General features: G+C 45.1%; 1 protein-coding gene and 1 long non-coding RNA gene across 3 annotated transcripts; one reads left to right on the top strand and one right to left on the bottom strand.

The window, feature by feature from the left end:
- Positions 1-1,306: 1,306 nt before the first annotated feature.
- On the bottom strand, positions 1,307-7,325 carry FAM170A (family with sequence similarity 170 member A). Of its 2 annotated transcripts, XM_049115972.1 has the most exons (7): positions 6,344-7,325; positions 5,968-6,131; positions 3,823-3,963; positions 2,800-3,089; positions 2,351-2,513; positions 1,995-2,053; positions 1,307-1,427 (listed from the first exon to the last, which is right to left on the bottom strand). In XM_049115972.1, exons 2-7 carry the CDS (start codon positions 6,035-6,037, stop codon positions 1,377-1,379), a joined length of 774 nt encoding a protein of 257 aa, XP_048971929.1. In that variant the 5' UTR covers positions 6,038-6,131; positions 6,344-7,325; the 3' UTR covers positions 1,307-1,376. The 2 variants fall into 2 exon arrangements, with proteins under 2 accessions (XP_048971929.1, XP_048971930.1); XM_049115973.1 differs by lacking the exon at positions 2,351-2,513.
- Positions 6,495-14,556, top strand: LOC112659674 (uncharacterized). The gene is made up of 3 exons (XR_003136427.3): positions 6,495-6,638; positions 6,916-7,452; positions 14,300-14,556. It is a non-coding gene; the product is annotated as an uncharacterized LOC112659674 (long non-coding RNA).
- The last annotated feature ends 2,511 nt before the right edge of the window (positions 14,557-17,067 follow it).

Below are 17,067 nucleotides of genomic sequence, written 5' to 3'. Positions count from 1 at the left end.
AAGCAGTCAGTGGAAGAGAGAAGTCAAAACAATGTCTAGGGAAAGAGGACCTAGGAAGACAGGGGCGAAGGGAGAATTGCTGATGGACTCAAGGAAGAAAGGAAGAGAGGGGCAGATTACAGAGTGCCCAGAGGGTGCCAGAGAGTAAGTGGAATCTCCTAGATGGTGGTGTGAGTACAGAAGCGTTATAGGACAAGCCTCAAATTCTGAATTCTTGGAGGGACAGGTAAAGCATCTTGAAGCAAGGGATGTGGATGCTGGTGGGACCCCCATTGAAGAGACTGAGAAGCATGAAGCCAGTGGGAAGCTGGTTTTATTATTATTATGATTATTATAATGATTATTATTATTGAAATAATAATGACAACACCAGATCACAGGATTCCACAAAAGGCCCATGAGAGGCTGCTTTCACATTCTGAAAAAAAATCCATGGGATTTTGAAATTAGACCTGATTTTGCTTCATTTGACATAATCTCTCAACTTGGAATGATTTCCTTCTAATCCCATCAGTGCTCTAAAGCCTGGCTTTAGCCCCCTACTCAGATGACAAAGACATACCACCCCCTGCTCACCTTTCACTCCATGGACAGCCTTGTGCATTGAAACGAGTCTTCAGTGCCTCCTAGATATCTGTAGTTCCAGGGACTGGTAGCAGTGGGGTGGCGATGAAGTTCAGGGATGACGGCGTCCTATATTTGAGGGGCTAGAGTAAGAATTTACTTGGAAATGGGAATATTAACATCACAACTGGAAATATCAGAGCTTATTGGCTTAAAAGTCTGATTTCAGGCATCTCTTGCCCAAATTCCTGACTGTAGTCAGATGGCTTCCTTCTGAGCACTGTGACAAAGGTCCCACCAACCCAAGGGGACACCATTCCACGGACAGCTTCAAAACTAAGACATTTCTCCTCTGCCCTGGTGCTTCCTCGTGAAGCCACAACTAATAGGCCCTCCTCCAGGCCAGACCTGGGGAGATATGGACAACACCCACCAGGCCTCTGAAGGCTGCCTTTACAGGGCTGTCACCTACGACCCTATAGCACCTGGCACTTACCAATGACCTCGTCTGAACTCGACGTATCTGTCCTGGTCTCATGTGTGATGTGGAAACCAGCCTTGTGGAAATCGTCACGTAGAAGCCTTCTCAATCCCAGGCGCATGAGGACTACCACTTCTGGAAAAGGATTGTAGGTGCTTCTATGAAACCTAGTGCGTAAGCCACTAGAGAGACAGATGTAAATGGGGCAGGAGGTGGGGGGGTAGATGGATAGATCATTTTCATTCAAGAATATATGCTGGAGAGGTTTGGAAACAGCCTTTATTGCATATGATATTGATGCTAAACCAAGTGCCGCTTCCTTCATCTTGCTTCACATCATAGGCATCCTGTCTGCTACTCTCCCCGTGGTCTCTTTTTCTCCCTGGAAAGGATTAAAACAAATAAGGCAGAACAGGAAGAGACAAGAAGCAACGTGAGCTCCGCTAGTAAGGGTGAACCTTCAGAGCCACGCAGAGAGAGTTTATTTCCAGATCAACTACAGCCACGTCAAAGTGCTTGAACATTTCCAGATCTCCTGGGGCCTCACTTCCATGTTTCGCCCTCTCCACACTCCACTTTCTCCCAGGGGGCTACGTTCGTGGGTCAGGGTAAGAGGCCAGCTGAGGCTGAAGGCTCTTGCACCTCAAACCTTTGCTCCCACTAGGCTACTTGTCCTCTCTCCAGACTCCTGCTGGCCCTTGAGCTTGAGCTGATCTCTCTTGGCCCAGAAAAGCCATTGACGGTATTTGCTTTTAGAGTTCAGGTCAGTCATAGAGACAGTGAGATAACTGCCAACAAAATCTCCACTTTCTCCTTTAAGTAAATGGAGCTCAATCCCTCATGTAGCGGCAGAGCCGCCAGGTAACCCAGCACACCCTGGGGCCCCTTCCTCTAAATTCCCCTGGGACCTCATGACATGGCCTCAGATGACGCCAACCCCAGGCCTTACCTCTCCCAAGAGAAGGCCACACCATCTTCTGGGATCTTCTGGCTCATGAATCTCAATTGCTGTGTGGAAACCAGAACGGAAAGAGACACTTCTTAATGAAAGAAGAGAGGTGCCATCTGAGTCCGTGGAAATTTCCAGAACTTCCTGTGGGAGCTGACTCCCTATTTACGGTCAGACTTTATGAAATGTGTGGACAGGAAGCCAGGGGCCCAGTGACCCGTGCCCCCAAAACTTCAGTTGTGCCCTGAGCGGGGAACGGCCCCAGCTCTCCCTTCTGGAGGCGTGAGGCCGACAGGAGAGACAGGGCAGCGGCTCGGGCAGGCCCAGCTCCCTCGGCACCCCCGGCCCCTGCTCACTTCTTGTCCTTCGGAGAATGAAACCCGCAGCCCGGGCACCGGCTCCAGGGTCGCTGGGAGCCGAGGTCTTCCGGGGCCTTCCCCTCGGGCCTGGCCGCGCCGCCTCACTCGGCTCCCCCTCCTCCTGGGCGCTCCCGGCCCACGGCCGCCGCCCAGCCGGGCCCTGCGAGGCGGAACACGTGGCAGCTGAAGCCCTCCCTGGCCCGGGCTGCACGTGCTCCTGGAGGCTCTCCAACGTGGAGAAGACCCGGCAGCAGGCCATGCACCTGGAGCCGGTCTCCACGGTCACCAGCCAGTCGGGGGTCTCGCCCTGGGTCTGTCCTCAACCGCGGGCGCCCCGGGCGGGCTGACTCTCCCGCTCCCCGCTCCTCGTGCTCCTTCTCCTCCCCGCTGGGCTCGCTGTCAGGCAGCAGGTTTGTGGTGGACGCATCAGAGGGGGCAGTACCTACCCGCACGGCCTCAGGAAGGGTCACTTCTTCCAGCCTGGGCTGCTTTTCTACGGACTCTGAGGTCTCCTCTGTCTCCCAGGAGACAGCCACACCCTTTCTCATCTGGACCTGCATGTAGTATATTTTCATGCCCCTTTCTTTTTTGTTTATGTACAGAGAGGACACACAGGTCTTATAAGACGAAGGGGACGAGGAGACATGGTGTGAGGGGGGAGCAGTCTCCCCTCGTTCCTGAACCTGGGCTAGGGGTGATCTAGGCTGGGGACTGTCTCGATGTACTCTCCGGAGTCCTGGGAAAGGAAATTAGAGACATAAGAACGTGCATGGGGCAGGCCAGAAGCTGAGAGCACTGCAGATGTGAAGATGTGTGACAAAGGACAGAGGGGCCTTGGGGTGATGAGCCCGGTGTTGGTGTTCATGCTCTGGGTGGTGGATCTGGTGTCATCTAGGTGCTCTTCATGTGTGTGTGTAGGGATGATGCTGGAGGGGACGTCTGTATCCGGGGATATGGACTAGGGTGATACCGTCGGTGTGTCTGTGGAATGTGGACGATGGTGGAGGAGTTGGCACAGCGGATCACATGTCTGAGGGTTGTGGGCTGAGGACGGATGTGTGGGGAATGCAGTTGTGTGCATAAGGTGTGGGGGTCTGAGCTGGATGGTCCTGCTCCGGTGCTGGAGACCTGTGATGAGGAGCTCCATCCTTCTCTGGAAGCAAGAGCAAAGGCAAAGCCTACACAGCTCCTCTGAGGGTGCTTAATCCCGTCCCTGAGCCCCACACCTCAGCCCAGACCTTTCTGGCCCATGTTTCTGAACTTCCCCACTATGGTTGCACCAGGGCTCCACTCCCTCACACTGAGTTCATACCCACACTCTCTCAACAATTACGCTATCTCCCCAGGCTCCTCCGCTGAGCCCTGATCGCCACTGATTGTCTTGAGTTTCTTCTTGGCCTCTCCCATATCTACATGCCCCCTACCTCGTACGCAAGGGGCCCCACACCCAAGGAGCCCTGAACCCTTACCACTATGGATGAGCTCGAGTGGAGAAGAAACACAGGAGAAGTATTCGGAGGCAGAGGATACCTCCTCTACCCCTGCGCCCCAGCCTTTAGCCTCCCCAGTTGATTCAACCTGAGGGGCATCCTCCTGTGACTTCGAGACTCCTGGGAAAGATATGAAAGCCTCAGAAATACAGTGGATGGAACATGTTATTGCATCATTCATCCATTCAACAAATATTAACTAAGTGCCCAACATATGTCCAGTGCAGTGAATACACATGGTTCAGAGTCTGGTCCCGAGTGGATACTCCTGTACTTAATTACTATCAATACTTATTTTGTTAGTGCCTTGTTAGCAATGAAGGCCTGAGTGGGGACTGTGACTGGTATGTGTGAAATGTGAGAATGTGTCTCAGCCAAACCTTTCACAAGTGTGGGAGTGACAAGGGGTGAGAATGGTAGAAATGTGTTGGTGGAGAGTCTGGTGATGGTTTGTGTCCACAACTCAGGAAATGTGTGGCGTGTGAACTTCATAGTTTATAGAATATATGGCTTATATTTATGGTGTGTATTCAGTCATTTATACATTCATTCAATGAGATTCAGAGAGCATCTACTATGTATCTGGCATTGTTCTGGGCTCTGGTAATGCTGAACATTCTAGTACAAGATAGACACTAGACAAAAGTACAATAAGTATGTGATATGTCAGCTGGTGTTAAGTATACAAGGATTGCCAGAGATAGCGAACAAAAACAGAGGATGCCCAGTTAAACACGCATTTCAGAAAAACTAGACAATTTTTTTTAGTGCAAGCTTCCCCTTGCAATACTTGGGTCATGCTTATTTTTAGTATAAGTATGTCCCACATGGTATTTGGGATATACTCATACTCCAGAGTTTGGTGTAAAAGGAGAAGACTTGGATACACATGGATGGTTTGTGAATACAGTGGAGGAGTGGTGTGCATATCTGCCTCTATGCTCTGTGTGTCGTCTGCTAAAGCAGCTTGTGTGGAGATGTGTGATTTTTTTTCTGCACCCACATAAATGTGGGTGTATAAGTGCCAATCTCATGAAACCCCCCTAACAAGAGTTCTGTATTCACTCTTACACGTCTCGAGTGTCTCTCAGATCCAGGCAAGGTGACAGGAGCTTCACAAGGCGGACTCACATCCGAGGACACTCTGCCGGCCTTCTCCCTGCTGCTCCCCCGTCATACACACAGAGGCAAAAATAATCCTGCCATTCCCTGCCTTCTCTGTCCTATCCCAGCTGCTGCCTGAAGATCTGCCTCCTGTCCAGGGCTCACCCTATACTCTCCAGGGCCGTGAGCCTTGTGTTAGATGCTAGGCTCCAATGTGGGGCAGAGGCTCTGGCTGGCTCTCCGGGGTGGGCTCCATTCTGGCCCACCACCTACACGTGACCGCCCCCTTCCTCCAGGGCAGGCTGCCCCTGCAACGCCTGCAGTCGCCGCGTGCCTGGGAAGTCAATCCACAGCTCCCAGAGCTCCCTGCGAGGCCCTGACAACATTTCTCAGCCCCATCCATCTGGGCTTGGTCTCTGAATGGCCGGTCCCTTCCCTCCGATCACGTCTGCCAAGCCCACACCTGTGGATTCCCCAGCTCCCACGGATCAGTGGTGAATTCTTCGTGCTAAAGGAATACAGTCTCCCCACTTTCAGTGTGATACCATCTCTAGACAATCTCCCTTCTCCCTTCTCAAAATATTTTCAACAAGGCTTCTCTTTGCTCTTCAGCAAAAGAGACAGGGAACCCGTAGATCTCCATCAGAACCCTTCACGACCGCCACCCCAAACCCGTGACCCCAGAGGAAGATCAAACAAAGAGAATAAGAACCCAGGACTGAGAAAAGCCACCCCTGTGAGTATGGGCAAGCAGGACCCCGGCCCGCTACGAGTCCAACAGAGCTCCAGGCCCGAGCAGCCGCTGAGAGAGAAGTCCTCAGCCTGGCAGGGCCAGCTCCCCATCTGCCAGGAGCCTCTGGCCCTCCTGTGCCATCTCACAACACGGGGACCCTCAGGATGGACACGGCAGCTGACACCAGGTCTTCCCCCCCCTGCCCCCTTCACCTCCATCCCACCTTCCTCAGAAGGCTCAGGCTACCCGCAGCCTTTGAGCCCCAGACAAGGTGCCCCAGTGCATACCTCCTCCCTGCTTGGCAGTTCCTGAGGACTCTTCATTTTCCAGATGTTTCCTCTTTTGTCGCTGTTTCATGGTACCAGCTACAGGAGTTGCTTAGAAGATGCGTAACACCCAGTTCCTCCTTTTCCCTACTGGCTGGCCCTTCTTGACTCTCAGGAAATTTGTTTTTTGTTTTTTTTTAAACTTTTATTTATTTATGATAGGCACACAGTGAGAGAGAGAGAGAGGCAGAGACACAGGCAGAGGGAGAAGCAGGCTCCATGCACCGGGAGCCCGACGTGGGATTCGATCCCGGGTCTCCAGGACCGCGCCCTGGGCCAAAGGCAGGCGCCAAACCGCTGCGCCACCCAGGGATCCCCGACTCTCAGGAAATTTGTTGAGGTGACCCAATATATATAAAAATCATCGAGTCTTCTAAATGGCTGAGGAACTCAGACCACTTAGAGAACCAGCAGCACTGCCCAGTGCTCCCCCCAGCACAGGGCTGTTAAGGTTCAAAGGTCACCAGGCCCACAGCGGGAGGGGTTCTATGACCTGACCGATGACATCAGAGCATTCTGGAGACCTGGATCCCACACAGTCTTTGCAGATGCACAGAGCCCATTTTCAAAAAATAGGGTCTCTTCCCCATGGAACCTCTCCCGTGAATTCAACTCACATCTTCTTAAGAGTGGTAGGATATTTTGAGATGCTAATCTGCTCCTGTTTGATTGTTTTTCCTTTCTCCTGTTATTTTCTACCCTTTCTCTTCTGCATTCAAGTGGGTAGCAGACTCTGTCTATACTGGCCAGAGGAGGGCCATGGCAGGCTAAAAGCAGCAATATCATGCTTATGCTTTTGGCTTTTATTTCTAAAATCCCCAACTGCTGTACAGAGAGGATACTTGGGCAGAAACCTAACAGAAGCAGGATTCTTGAAATGAAGTACTTCCTGTCTTCTTTACCTACTAGATTGTGGAGAGGTACCGATTGTCAGAGAGAGCTCTGTGGACCAGTGGCCAGGAGTCTCCAAAGTGTAGTTAGAGGTGACAAAAAGATGTGGCAATAGCTCCAAGAGGAAATGGCTGTACTGTGCATACAAGCAAAATCATGGTGACCTGTCCCACACAGGACACAAGAGCCACCAAATCTCAAGGAGACATGACAACCAAGCTGATGGACATCTAAGCTATACCTGGGTACTCCAATAAATAGTAACCATGCTCTCGCCTCAACCTTCATTAGCTGTGGCTCAGTATCATTTCCAAACAGGGATGGGTGGAAATCCAAACAGGACACCAGCGGGATCAAGGCTTAAAATACAAATTAAGTGGAGTTACAAAAACAATTTTGTGCTATTTCTTGCGTACCTCTGCTTGTGGGCTGAAATGTATACCAGTTATAAGCGGCAACCCATCTGGATCCTCCTGATTTCAATCTAAAATGAGAGACACCTCTTTTCGAGGCAGTGGCTATGATCCTGCAGGAGTACTGGTGTGCGGGAATGAGGTAAACTCCAGAAGTCACTGATACCAGGAATCCCCCCCGAACTAAGGGGAGTTCAAATCTGAAAGGCACTGCAGAATGTCCCGGTCTCCAACAGTCCATAGTGAAAACAGGACAAGTTCAGTATTGTAAGGATCTGCTGATGAGATTCAACTTTCCTGTTTCTTGGAATCCCTAGTTAAGAAGGGACAAGGAGGACTTTTAAAAAGCTTCTTGTGGTAGAAATTTTCATACACAAAAGTGAACGACATTGTATAATGGGGATGTGGCTCCATGGACCTATCACCCAGCTTGAACAATTACCAATATTCTCTCATTCTCGTCCCATCACCCTCACCTGCACCCCGTACCATATACACACACACATAGCTTCTCGTCATTTCTTTTAGTTTAGATGTTTCTGGGAGTGTGTGGGGGTGAGGGAAACTGTATTTTGAAAAAATCTCAGACATATGTCATCTCTCCCTGAAGGCAGCAGTATTTATATCCAATAGATAAGGAGGTTTGTTGTATCATTTTTTTTTAACACAACAGTTCTATCATTCTTACCCAACAAATTTAACCACAATTTCATGGTATCACTTAATAACCAAGCCATACTTGAATTCCTCCAATCATATTAAAATATCTTTTGTTATACCTCCTTCACTGAAATCAAGATCCAAACAAGGTCCAGACATTGCAACTGGTGAGCCTTTTAGCCTGTGACAGCTCTTCCTACCTGTTGGGGAGCACTCATTTGTTGAAGAAACTAAATTATTTATCCTGTAACATTTTCTGCAGCTTCAAGTGGTTCATTGTATCCTTGTGATGCCATTCAAGGTCTCCTGTTACCCATATCTCCTTCTAAACAGGTAGTTAAATCTAGAGAGTTAATTAGATTATGTTCAGTTTCTTGCTAGGGCAAGATGATTTTATCAGCGGTATAAGTGGTGTTGTGTGCCTTCCTATTACATCACAACATTAAGCACATAAAGTTGTTCCAATTTTTAACGATGTTGAGATTGATCAGTGGGTTCCTGTGCTGTCAGGTGATCCTGAAACTATAATGATCCCATCAGCCTTTCAACAAATAGCATTAGTAACCACTGATGACCGTTACTTCATTAGGAGTTGAAATTTCATTAGGAGTTCTAATCCCTTCATTCCAAGGAAGATAATTTTCTTTTTCTTCCCCCTGCACCCATTTTGCCCTTTGCCTCTGGTAGTCATCTATTTGTTCTCTGTGTTTATGGATCTATTTCTGCTTTTGTTTGTTCAGAAGCAGGAAGTTTCTTAAGGCATCCTTCTTAGACCCAGAATTTCTGAAAGAATTGAACTTCTCCTTTTGGCTCAGATCATGATCTCATGGTAGTTGGATGGAGCCCCACATCAGGCTCCACGCTCAGTGCTGAGACTGTTTCAGATTCTTTCTCCCTCTTCTTCAGCCCCTCTCCTCTCTCTCTCTCTCTTTCTCTCTCTCTCTCAAATAAATAAATAAATCTTTAAAAAATTTGAACCTCTCTTCACAAAAAGAAAGATGATTCCAATGTACCAGCTCAGGTTTTCCAATTGAGGACCAGTGGGATTTATCACAGTAGTAAGGCAAAGCCAGGTTGGGACATACTTCACTCATTCCTTCTTCATTCATTCTTCATTCCATAAATCTTTATTGAGTCTCTACTATGTGCCAAGCTCTCTAGATGCTGTTTGAACACTTATGAACAAAACAGATAAAAGGTTTTTCTCTCAAGGAGCTTAATTCTAGAAGAAAAGACAGATAATCTTGTAAAATACATAGTAGGTTAGATATTGACAAGTACCATGAAACAAAATAAAACAGTGAATTTGGGTGTAGAGGAAATGGGGCATTTCTATGTTAAATGGGAGATCATGGAAGTCTTTACTAAAAAAAATCAATTTTCAGTAAGACCTGAGGGCAATAAGAAAATTTACAGCCAAGGTTATATTTTCCAGATGAAAAGAAGAGGTTGGAGTCCTGGATCAGGGGTGGTTTGGCCTGTTAGACCATCACAAAAGAAGCCTGTGTAGACAGGGCCAAGACAGAAAGAGAGTGGTCACAGATATAATGAGGGACCAGACACTAAGCTATTGTCAAGATTCTGCCTTTTTCTCTGAGTGACTTGGAAAGTGTCAAGAGTCTTGAGTGAACAATTACACTTAAAAAGATTACTCTGAGGCACCTGGGTGGCTCATTCGGGTAAACCTCTGATTCTTGATCTCATCTCAGGTCTCCATCTCACAGTCCTGAGTTCAAGCACCATGCCATGTTGGACTCCATGCTGTGTGTGGAGTCTACTTAACAAAAATAAAAAAAGAAAGAAAAAGAAAAGAAAGATGGCTCTGTTAAGAATAGCCAACTGGGAGGCAAGGGCAGAATGAAGGAAACAGGGGGCCTATTGGGGCACCCCCCCTGGCTTATTTGGTAGAATATGCAACTCTTGATATCAGGGTTATGAGTTCAAGCCCCACATCAGGTGTGGAGCCAACCTTTAAAAAAAGGAAAAGAAAAAAAATAAAATAAAATAAATAAAATAAAAAAAAAGGAAAAGAAACAGTGGGATTATTGCAATTATCCAGGGGAGAGAGGATACCTAAGAGGAAAAACAAACTAGACTTTGTGACAACTAAAACCATTTGCTGTGTGAAAGATCCTTAGAAGAGTAGAATAAGACAAGTTAACAACTGGGAGAAAAGATTTGCAAACCACATACCCAACAAAGATGTAATATCTGTGACATGTAAAGAACTCTCAAACTCATAATAAAAAAGTAAACAATCCAAATGGAGAATGGAGAAAAGACAGGAAGAGATGTTTCAGGGAAGAGGTTGTGCATATGGCAAATAAGCATATGAAATGCTGCTTTATGTCATTAGGCATTAGGGTCATGCACTCAATGAGACACCACTACACACCTACCACACAAGCTCAAATAAAAAATTGTGACAATAGAAAATGCTGAGGAGAATGGGAAGAAACTCCATCATTCATACACTGCTGGCAAAAACATAAAATGACAGCCACTCTGGAAAAGAGTATGGCACTTTGTTAAAAAAAAAAAAAAAAAAAAAAACCTAAATGTGCAACTACCATCTGACCCAGCAATTGCATTCTTGGGCATTTATCCCAGGGAAATGAAAAGCCTGTTCATAAAACATATCCATGAATGTTGGTAACAGCTTATTCATGATCGCCAAAACCTAGAAACAACTCAGATATCCTTCAATGGGTAAATTTTTAAATAAACTGTGATGTATCCATTCCATGGAATTCTACTCATACACAAAAGAGGAATGAACTTGGATGAATCTCTAGAGAATTATGCTGAGGGAAGAAAGCTAGTCCCAAAAGGTTATATACTGGATGATTCCATTTATGTGACAGTCCTGAGATGGCAAAATTATAGAAAATAGGTGAATAGTTGAGTGGTTAAGGTGTATGGAAGTATGACAATGAAGTAGGCGTGGCCATAAAATGGCAACACAAAGTGTGTTTGCCTTCATGGAACTATTTTGTGTCTTGATGCCATCAAGGTCAATATCTTGGTTGTGACAATGTAGTATAGTTTTGTAACATGTTTCAATTGGCCAAAGTGGGTAACCTTTACACTGAATCTCTCTGTATTATTTCTCACAACTGCATAAGAATGCACAATGATCTAAAAATTAGAAGTTTAATTTAAAAGAACTGAGAGAAACATTTTACTTACTAGATTATTGGCTTATGATGAGAGGATATAACTCAGGCACAGTCAGATGGAAGAGATGCAGAGGACAAGGTACGGGTACGGGGAAGGGGCACAGAGCTTCCATGCCGCTCTCCTCAAATCTCCATGTGTTTTACCAACCAGGAAGCTCTCTGAACCTGCCTTTTTTGGTTTTCACAGAGGCTTCATTACATAGTCATGATTGATGGAATCATTGGCCAGGAAGGACTGATTCAGCTTCCAGCCTCTCTCTCCCCTCCCCAGAGGAAGGAGGCGGGATTGAAAACTCCAACCCTCTAATCACATGCTTGGTCCCCCCTGGCAACCAGCCTCCACCCAGAGGTGCTTCCAACGTCACCTCATTAACAAAAGACACCTGCATGGCTCTTATGAAGTAGGAAATTCCAAGAGTTTTAGAAACTCTGTGCCAGGAACAAATATGTTTTTCTTACTATATCACACAGCTACTTTCAATTTCTACAGCTGTGCCTTCCAGAGGCTGCCTAGTCCATATCTCACTATTTCCAATGATAGAAAACACACTTTCCCTTGAAGCAGTTGGGACATTTATCTATAGAAAACTAGTAAAACCTGAATTTAAGGAAAGGAAGCCTCAGTTCAACTCTTTGGATACTGTTTAAATCAAAAAGGGAAGGGAGAAGAAATGTGTGGGAAATATCAGAAAGGGAGACAGAACGTAAAGACTGCTAACTCTGGGAAACGAACTAGGGGTGGTAGAAGGGGAGGAGGGCGGGGGGTGGGAGTGAATGGGTGACGGGCACTGGGTGTTATTCTGTATGTTAGTAAATTGAACACCAATAAAAAAAAAAAAAGAAAATAAATCACAAAGTAAAAAAAAAAAAAAAAAATTAAAAAAAAATAAACGTGAATTTCCCCCAAAAAAAAAAAAAAAAAACAAAAACAAAAAGGAGCATAATTATTTTATTGTAACAACCCCCCCCCCCCCCAAGTAATAGGGACTTAAAACAACAACGGATCATTTCCTACTCCTTGTATATGCCCACTGTGGGCTGACTGAAAGTGCCCTCCTCGATTTCCTCATTCCTGGATTCTGGCTGATAAAGCCACCAGTGTCAGCCATTACTGCCAAGAGAATTCTGGAGTCTTACACTGGCATTAACTGTTCCAAAAGTAACACATCACTTCTACCCAAAATTGTTGACCACAATCTTATTATGTGTCTTTCCATTTTCTAGGTTCCTTAGGCAAAAATAATTGTGAAAAGTACTAATGAAAAGCACAGGGACCATGTAGAAAGATCTTCATTCCTCCCCACGAGGTATGAGACCTGACAAAACCATCCTGTCACATATTTACAAAACTATGGCTACAACTCCGATGTCTTAGATCACAATTCAGAACCTTTTCCTGCTATGCTATGTTAGGATTTTAATGTCAGGGCATTGTATCAAGATTATATGGGACTTGCTTAGCTTTTTGTTTTGTTTCTTTTTTCTAAATAGATTCAGGAGGCGGGGGGCAGGCATGGGAGCTCCTAGAAACTTGCCTTAAACTGAAAAGTCCCCGGAAAATAATTTCACTGCCTTTTGAAGTGTTTGACCTAGTAAAGATTAGGTGTCTGAGAGACTTTTGTACTCTGAATTTAGGGAATATAAAGGAAACAATCTTTGGAAGACTACAAGCAACAGGCAGAAAAACTCTTGACTCTCACTTTGCTATTTCGATTATCCCGTTGACACTCCGGGTCTTTGAGTAATAATGGTGCCAAGAGCCAGCATTTAGCCAGGATAAAAGTATATATAATAGCGTGGCAGCCCCTGCAGAACCAAATACTACAGCAAATGGTTTAGCTTGATTCTATTTGCCCACAGGTCAGTTAAAAGAAACAAATGGTCCTAAAACATTTATTCCAAATAGTACTTTTGCTCTTATTATTTTAAAGGTAACTTGGCTGCCAAATAGTACTCTGTGATGAAAAAGAACGCATATACGGGAGGAGCATTTATGCATTGAGAGATGTTGTTTATTTTGCTCCTGCAGATACAGTGCACATCTAATCAATCAGAGGCAGTCTTCCACTCTTGTCCAAATTGTGGACAAACAAGTATGTCATTCCCAGCCTTTACTCATCCTGGTCATAATTTTTTTCTTAAGGAATACTATTCTCTTGCTCAAATTGTCAATGGCTTCTGTATTAAAAACCTAAAATATTCCACCTAGTATTCAGAGCTCTGCAGGGTTTAAAACCCCTCCTAAGTCTTCTAGGCTCAATAACACCCAGCTTCTCGCCTCCACTCGCCTGGGCCAGCCTTCCCATCCTCAGAACATGGTCCTTGCTCAAGTCATTTCTTTCAAAAGTACAGATTTTTCAGGGATCCCTGGGTGGCTCAGTGGTTTATCGCCTGCCTTTGGCCCAGGGCGCGATCCTGGAGTCCCGGGATTGAGCCCCGCGTCGGGCTCCCTGCGTGGAGCCTGCTTCTCCCTCTGCCTGTGTCTCTGCCTCTCTCTCTCTCTATGTCTATCATGAATAAATAAAAAAAAGTAAATAAAATCTTCAAAAGTACAGATTTTAAAGTACACCCTTGTATTTGATTCTTGCTTTTATATACAACACTATTATATAGCATCGACTACATTCCCTGTGCTGTACCTCTCACCCACATGACGTTGATTTCATAACTGGAAGCCTGAACCTCCCTCTCACCTTCATCCATTTTGTCCATCCTCCCCCAACCTGTCCCCCTTCTGGCAGCCATCAGTGTGTTCCCTGTATTTATGGATCTGTCAATGTACAATTTGGTTTCAAGTGGAACTAAAATCCTACTTTGTAAAGAAGCCTTTCCAGGTATTCCAGTGAGAATGGAACACTCTTAGCCATACCTCTACGATAGCTCTTTTTCATATTCTGCCTTCAGGCCACTATTAATGAATGTATCTAATTTCCCGACAGCAGGGAATGGATCCTTGGAAAGGAGAGGCCATGATTCCTTATCTCTGGAGTCTTCACAGCTCCTTGCACTAAGTGTGAGCTCCCCTACCTGTCTGCTCAGCCCCTCAAAAACAAAAGCTTAAATAAATAAAGAGCCCAAGTATATGCTCTTTTTTGCTTCCCTAGACCAAACAACATCCTGACCGACAACCTCTTTTATTTTTCCCCACAGAAGTGCCATGCCCACATTTATCCCAGCCTTGTCATCGTACCCATGTATCTGAAGTGAGAGTCCTGTTCATCCTGCGTCATCAACCCAACTCCCTTCATCTGCAAAACTATTTTTTTTCCCCATTGCCTAAAATTTGGCCATAGGGACTCAGGACTTCGAATACTCCAACCTCCTGAGAAGTGCTACCTTAACAAACTATTATCAGCCACTGTCCTTGGAAGGAATAGGGGAAAAGAGGCTGAGAAGCAGACTTTTTTTTTTTTGTGGGATAGGAGATGTGGAAATTGGGTAAAGAAGAATGGTATCTGGGAGGGAGACAGATGTTGGGCATGGTGGTGAGAAAGTACCAAAAATAAACATTCCACTTTCTCATAAATTTGCAACAGACTAACTCTTCCTGAGATGGTGCCCTCGTGCGATGCAATGAATTAAGAACACAAAACATATATATCCATTGCAAATTAGTAATGTTCACAAACTGACATGAGACTTGTGGAGTTTAAAGAACTGCAGAGTAATCAAAGTTTAATTATAAAAGAGCCCAGAGATGGGGGTAAAACCCAGAACTAGAAAGAAAATCTTCCCATCAGGGACTCAGCTGCTATGTATAAACTGTATGCAAGTGAAGCAAGCTTTATTAAGCAGAGTTAGATGATTACTGATGACTGGGAAAAACCTTGACCCAAAAGATTAATCTGAATCGAGCCACAATGCCCTCTAAACCCATTTAGTAGGGCTTTGAAAATCTCCCTGAACCTAATACCTTTGACATCACTTTATGGAATTAAATGTGATTCATGGTCTCAGTTTCCCTTCCAAAAGATGGGTGGTAAATCCTCAGGGAGGAAGGGAATGTGAAGCACCCACAAATTGCACTCTTAAAATGCCTCTTGCTCTATAAAGCAGGCTTCTCTGCTGTTTATAGGTCTGTAATAGATAAGAGAGAAACCTGCTTTCAGGTGTGATGAGGAAGGTCACTGAGGATGACACGTGGCCATTAATCCACGGTGGTTGCCTCGAGCAAAGCAATAAAATGGGCAACTCTCTGCCCTTTTTTTTTTTCTGCAATATTTACTGGTTCATTCTCTAACAGTTTGGCTGTAGTCTGTGAGCAAAAACCTTCCATCAATCTCATTTAGTCCTTAAATGGGTAAAAAGCAGGTAGAAGCTCAAAACAGCAGATCATTTCTACCTAATACACAGCCGGCCACTGTGTACTAGCATATGGGTAATTTTTAAAGCTACTTTTACATGTATATGAAACCCCTTGACTGGTTCTCTGTCTCTTTGGTGACCCAAAATTTCCATCTCATTGAAATCTAGACAAGAGATCAAGTTTTGTCTTCCCCAGAGAGAGCAGACATCCAAAAAGTTCACAACCCCAGCATTTGTACAAGCAGTCAAATCGGACTATCTGGCTGGTGGAGCATGACAGTACTTGAGCTCAGATTTGATACTTGATAAAATCATTTCAAATAACATTTAAAGAACCCAGGAGCAGGAGCTGGTGGTCTAAGTTGAGGATCATGATTTATAGTTACAACTGGAGGCCTCCATGTGCCTACAGTCTAAGGCAAGCCTGTGAGTGTAAAGGAAAGGGAAAACAGAAATGGTAGACCAAATGAGAATGGCCCAAGTAACTGCTCCATCATTATAGATTCTTTACATCCCCTTGCCATCCACCCATCCACCTAAAAAGTATATCCCAACCATGACCAAGGTAGAGGTAAAGCCTAGAAGGACAGTCCAGCAGCTCCTGAGATTGGGAACAACTTTGATGCTTTTGAAATCCAATCCCCATGGTAATCTTGAATTTTCTCTGCATTGTCGCTACCAAATAGTTGCTTGGCTCATATTCCAACACCTTCAAGGCCTGGGAATCCAGTCCTTCCCAAAAAAACAAAACAAACAACCCCCACCATTCTCTGTTTGTGAGTGGATGTAACAAAAATCATTCCTTATAAGGACACATTTATTTCCCCAGAGGTGTTTCTAGTTGTATCCCTTGGGGCCACAAAGAACAAATCTATATTCCTCTTCCCTAAGACAGTCCTTCTCATTTTCTTTTTCTTTCTTTCTTTCTTTCTTTCTTTCTTTCTTTCTTTCTTTCTTTCTTTCTTTCTTTCTTCTTTCTTTTTTTTTAAACATGGAGCCCAATGCTGGGCTTGAACTCATGACTCTGAGATCAAGACCTGAGCTGAGATCAAGATTAGGACATTCAACCAACTAATGCACCAGGGACTCTAGTCCTTCCAAATTTAAAGACTGTTATCTCAGCCCCTCAAAACTTCAACTAGACCTCTATTTCTCCAAACATTCACAATTCATTTCCTCTTTGCCATTCATCTTTCTCCTGAATGTGGCCTATTTGCTTTTCACTGTGATGTGCATTCCCAAAATTGAACGCAGTATTCCAGAAAACTAAGGTCTGACCATGGCAAAGTAGATGGGGTTCTTACTTCCCTCACCACAGACACTTCTCCTAAGGCTGGCTTTTTGGTAAGCACATCAAACTGTTAAGTTTGGGCTGACTTAGCCACTCTGAAATAACCACATCACAACTCAAAACCATTATGTATTACCAAGTGGTAACTAGTGGTACCAGTGGTAACCAAATGGTATCCAAAGCCTTTCTATCCTCACCCAAAGACCATTTACAAGCCTTATTCCACAAACACAAAAGCACAACAAACAGATGCAGTTTTCTGTTTTGCACATTTCTTCTAGAAACCTGATAGTTATTTGACTTGCTCAGGATTCTTCAAAAT

The sequence above is a fragment of the Canis lupus genome, chromosome 11 (assembly GCF_003254725.2).
Source record: "Canis lupus dingo isolate Sandy chromosome 11, ASM325472v2, whole genome shotgun sequence".
NCBI lineage: Eukaryota > Metazoa > Chordata > Mammalia > Carnivora > Canidae > Canis > Canis lupus.
The sequence above is the reverse complement of the archived record's forward strand: the minus strand, read 5'-3'. Positions and strand labels throughout refer to the sequence as shown.

What these genes read in the sequence shown, in the direction of transcription:
- FAM170A (XM_049115972.1), bottom strand. Translation starts at nt 6,037, where the DNA reads ATGAAACAGCGACAAAAGAGGAAACATCTGGAAAATGAAGAGTCCTCA. An exon ending in ACTCGAGCTCATCCATAGTG is followed by an intron (nt 3,090 to 3,822) that starts GTAAGGGTTCAG and finishes TTCCTTTCCCAG; the next exon opens with GACTCCGGAGAGTACATCGA. An exon ending in CATTCTCCGAAGGACAAGAA is followed by an intron (nt 2,054 to 2,350) that starts GTGAGCAGGGGC and finishes GTTTCCACACAG; the next exon opens with CAATTGAGATTCATGAGCCA.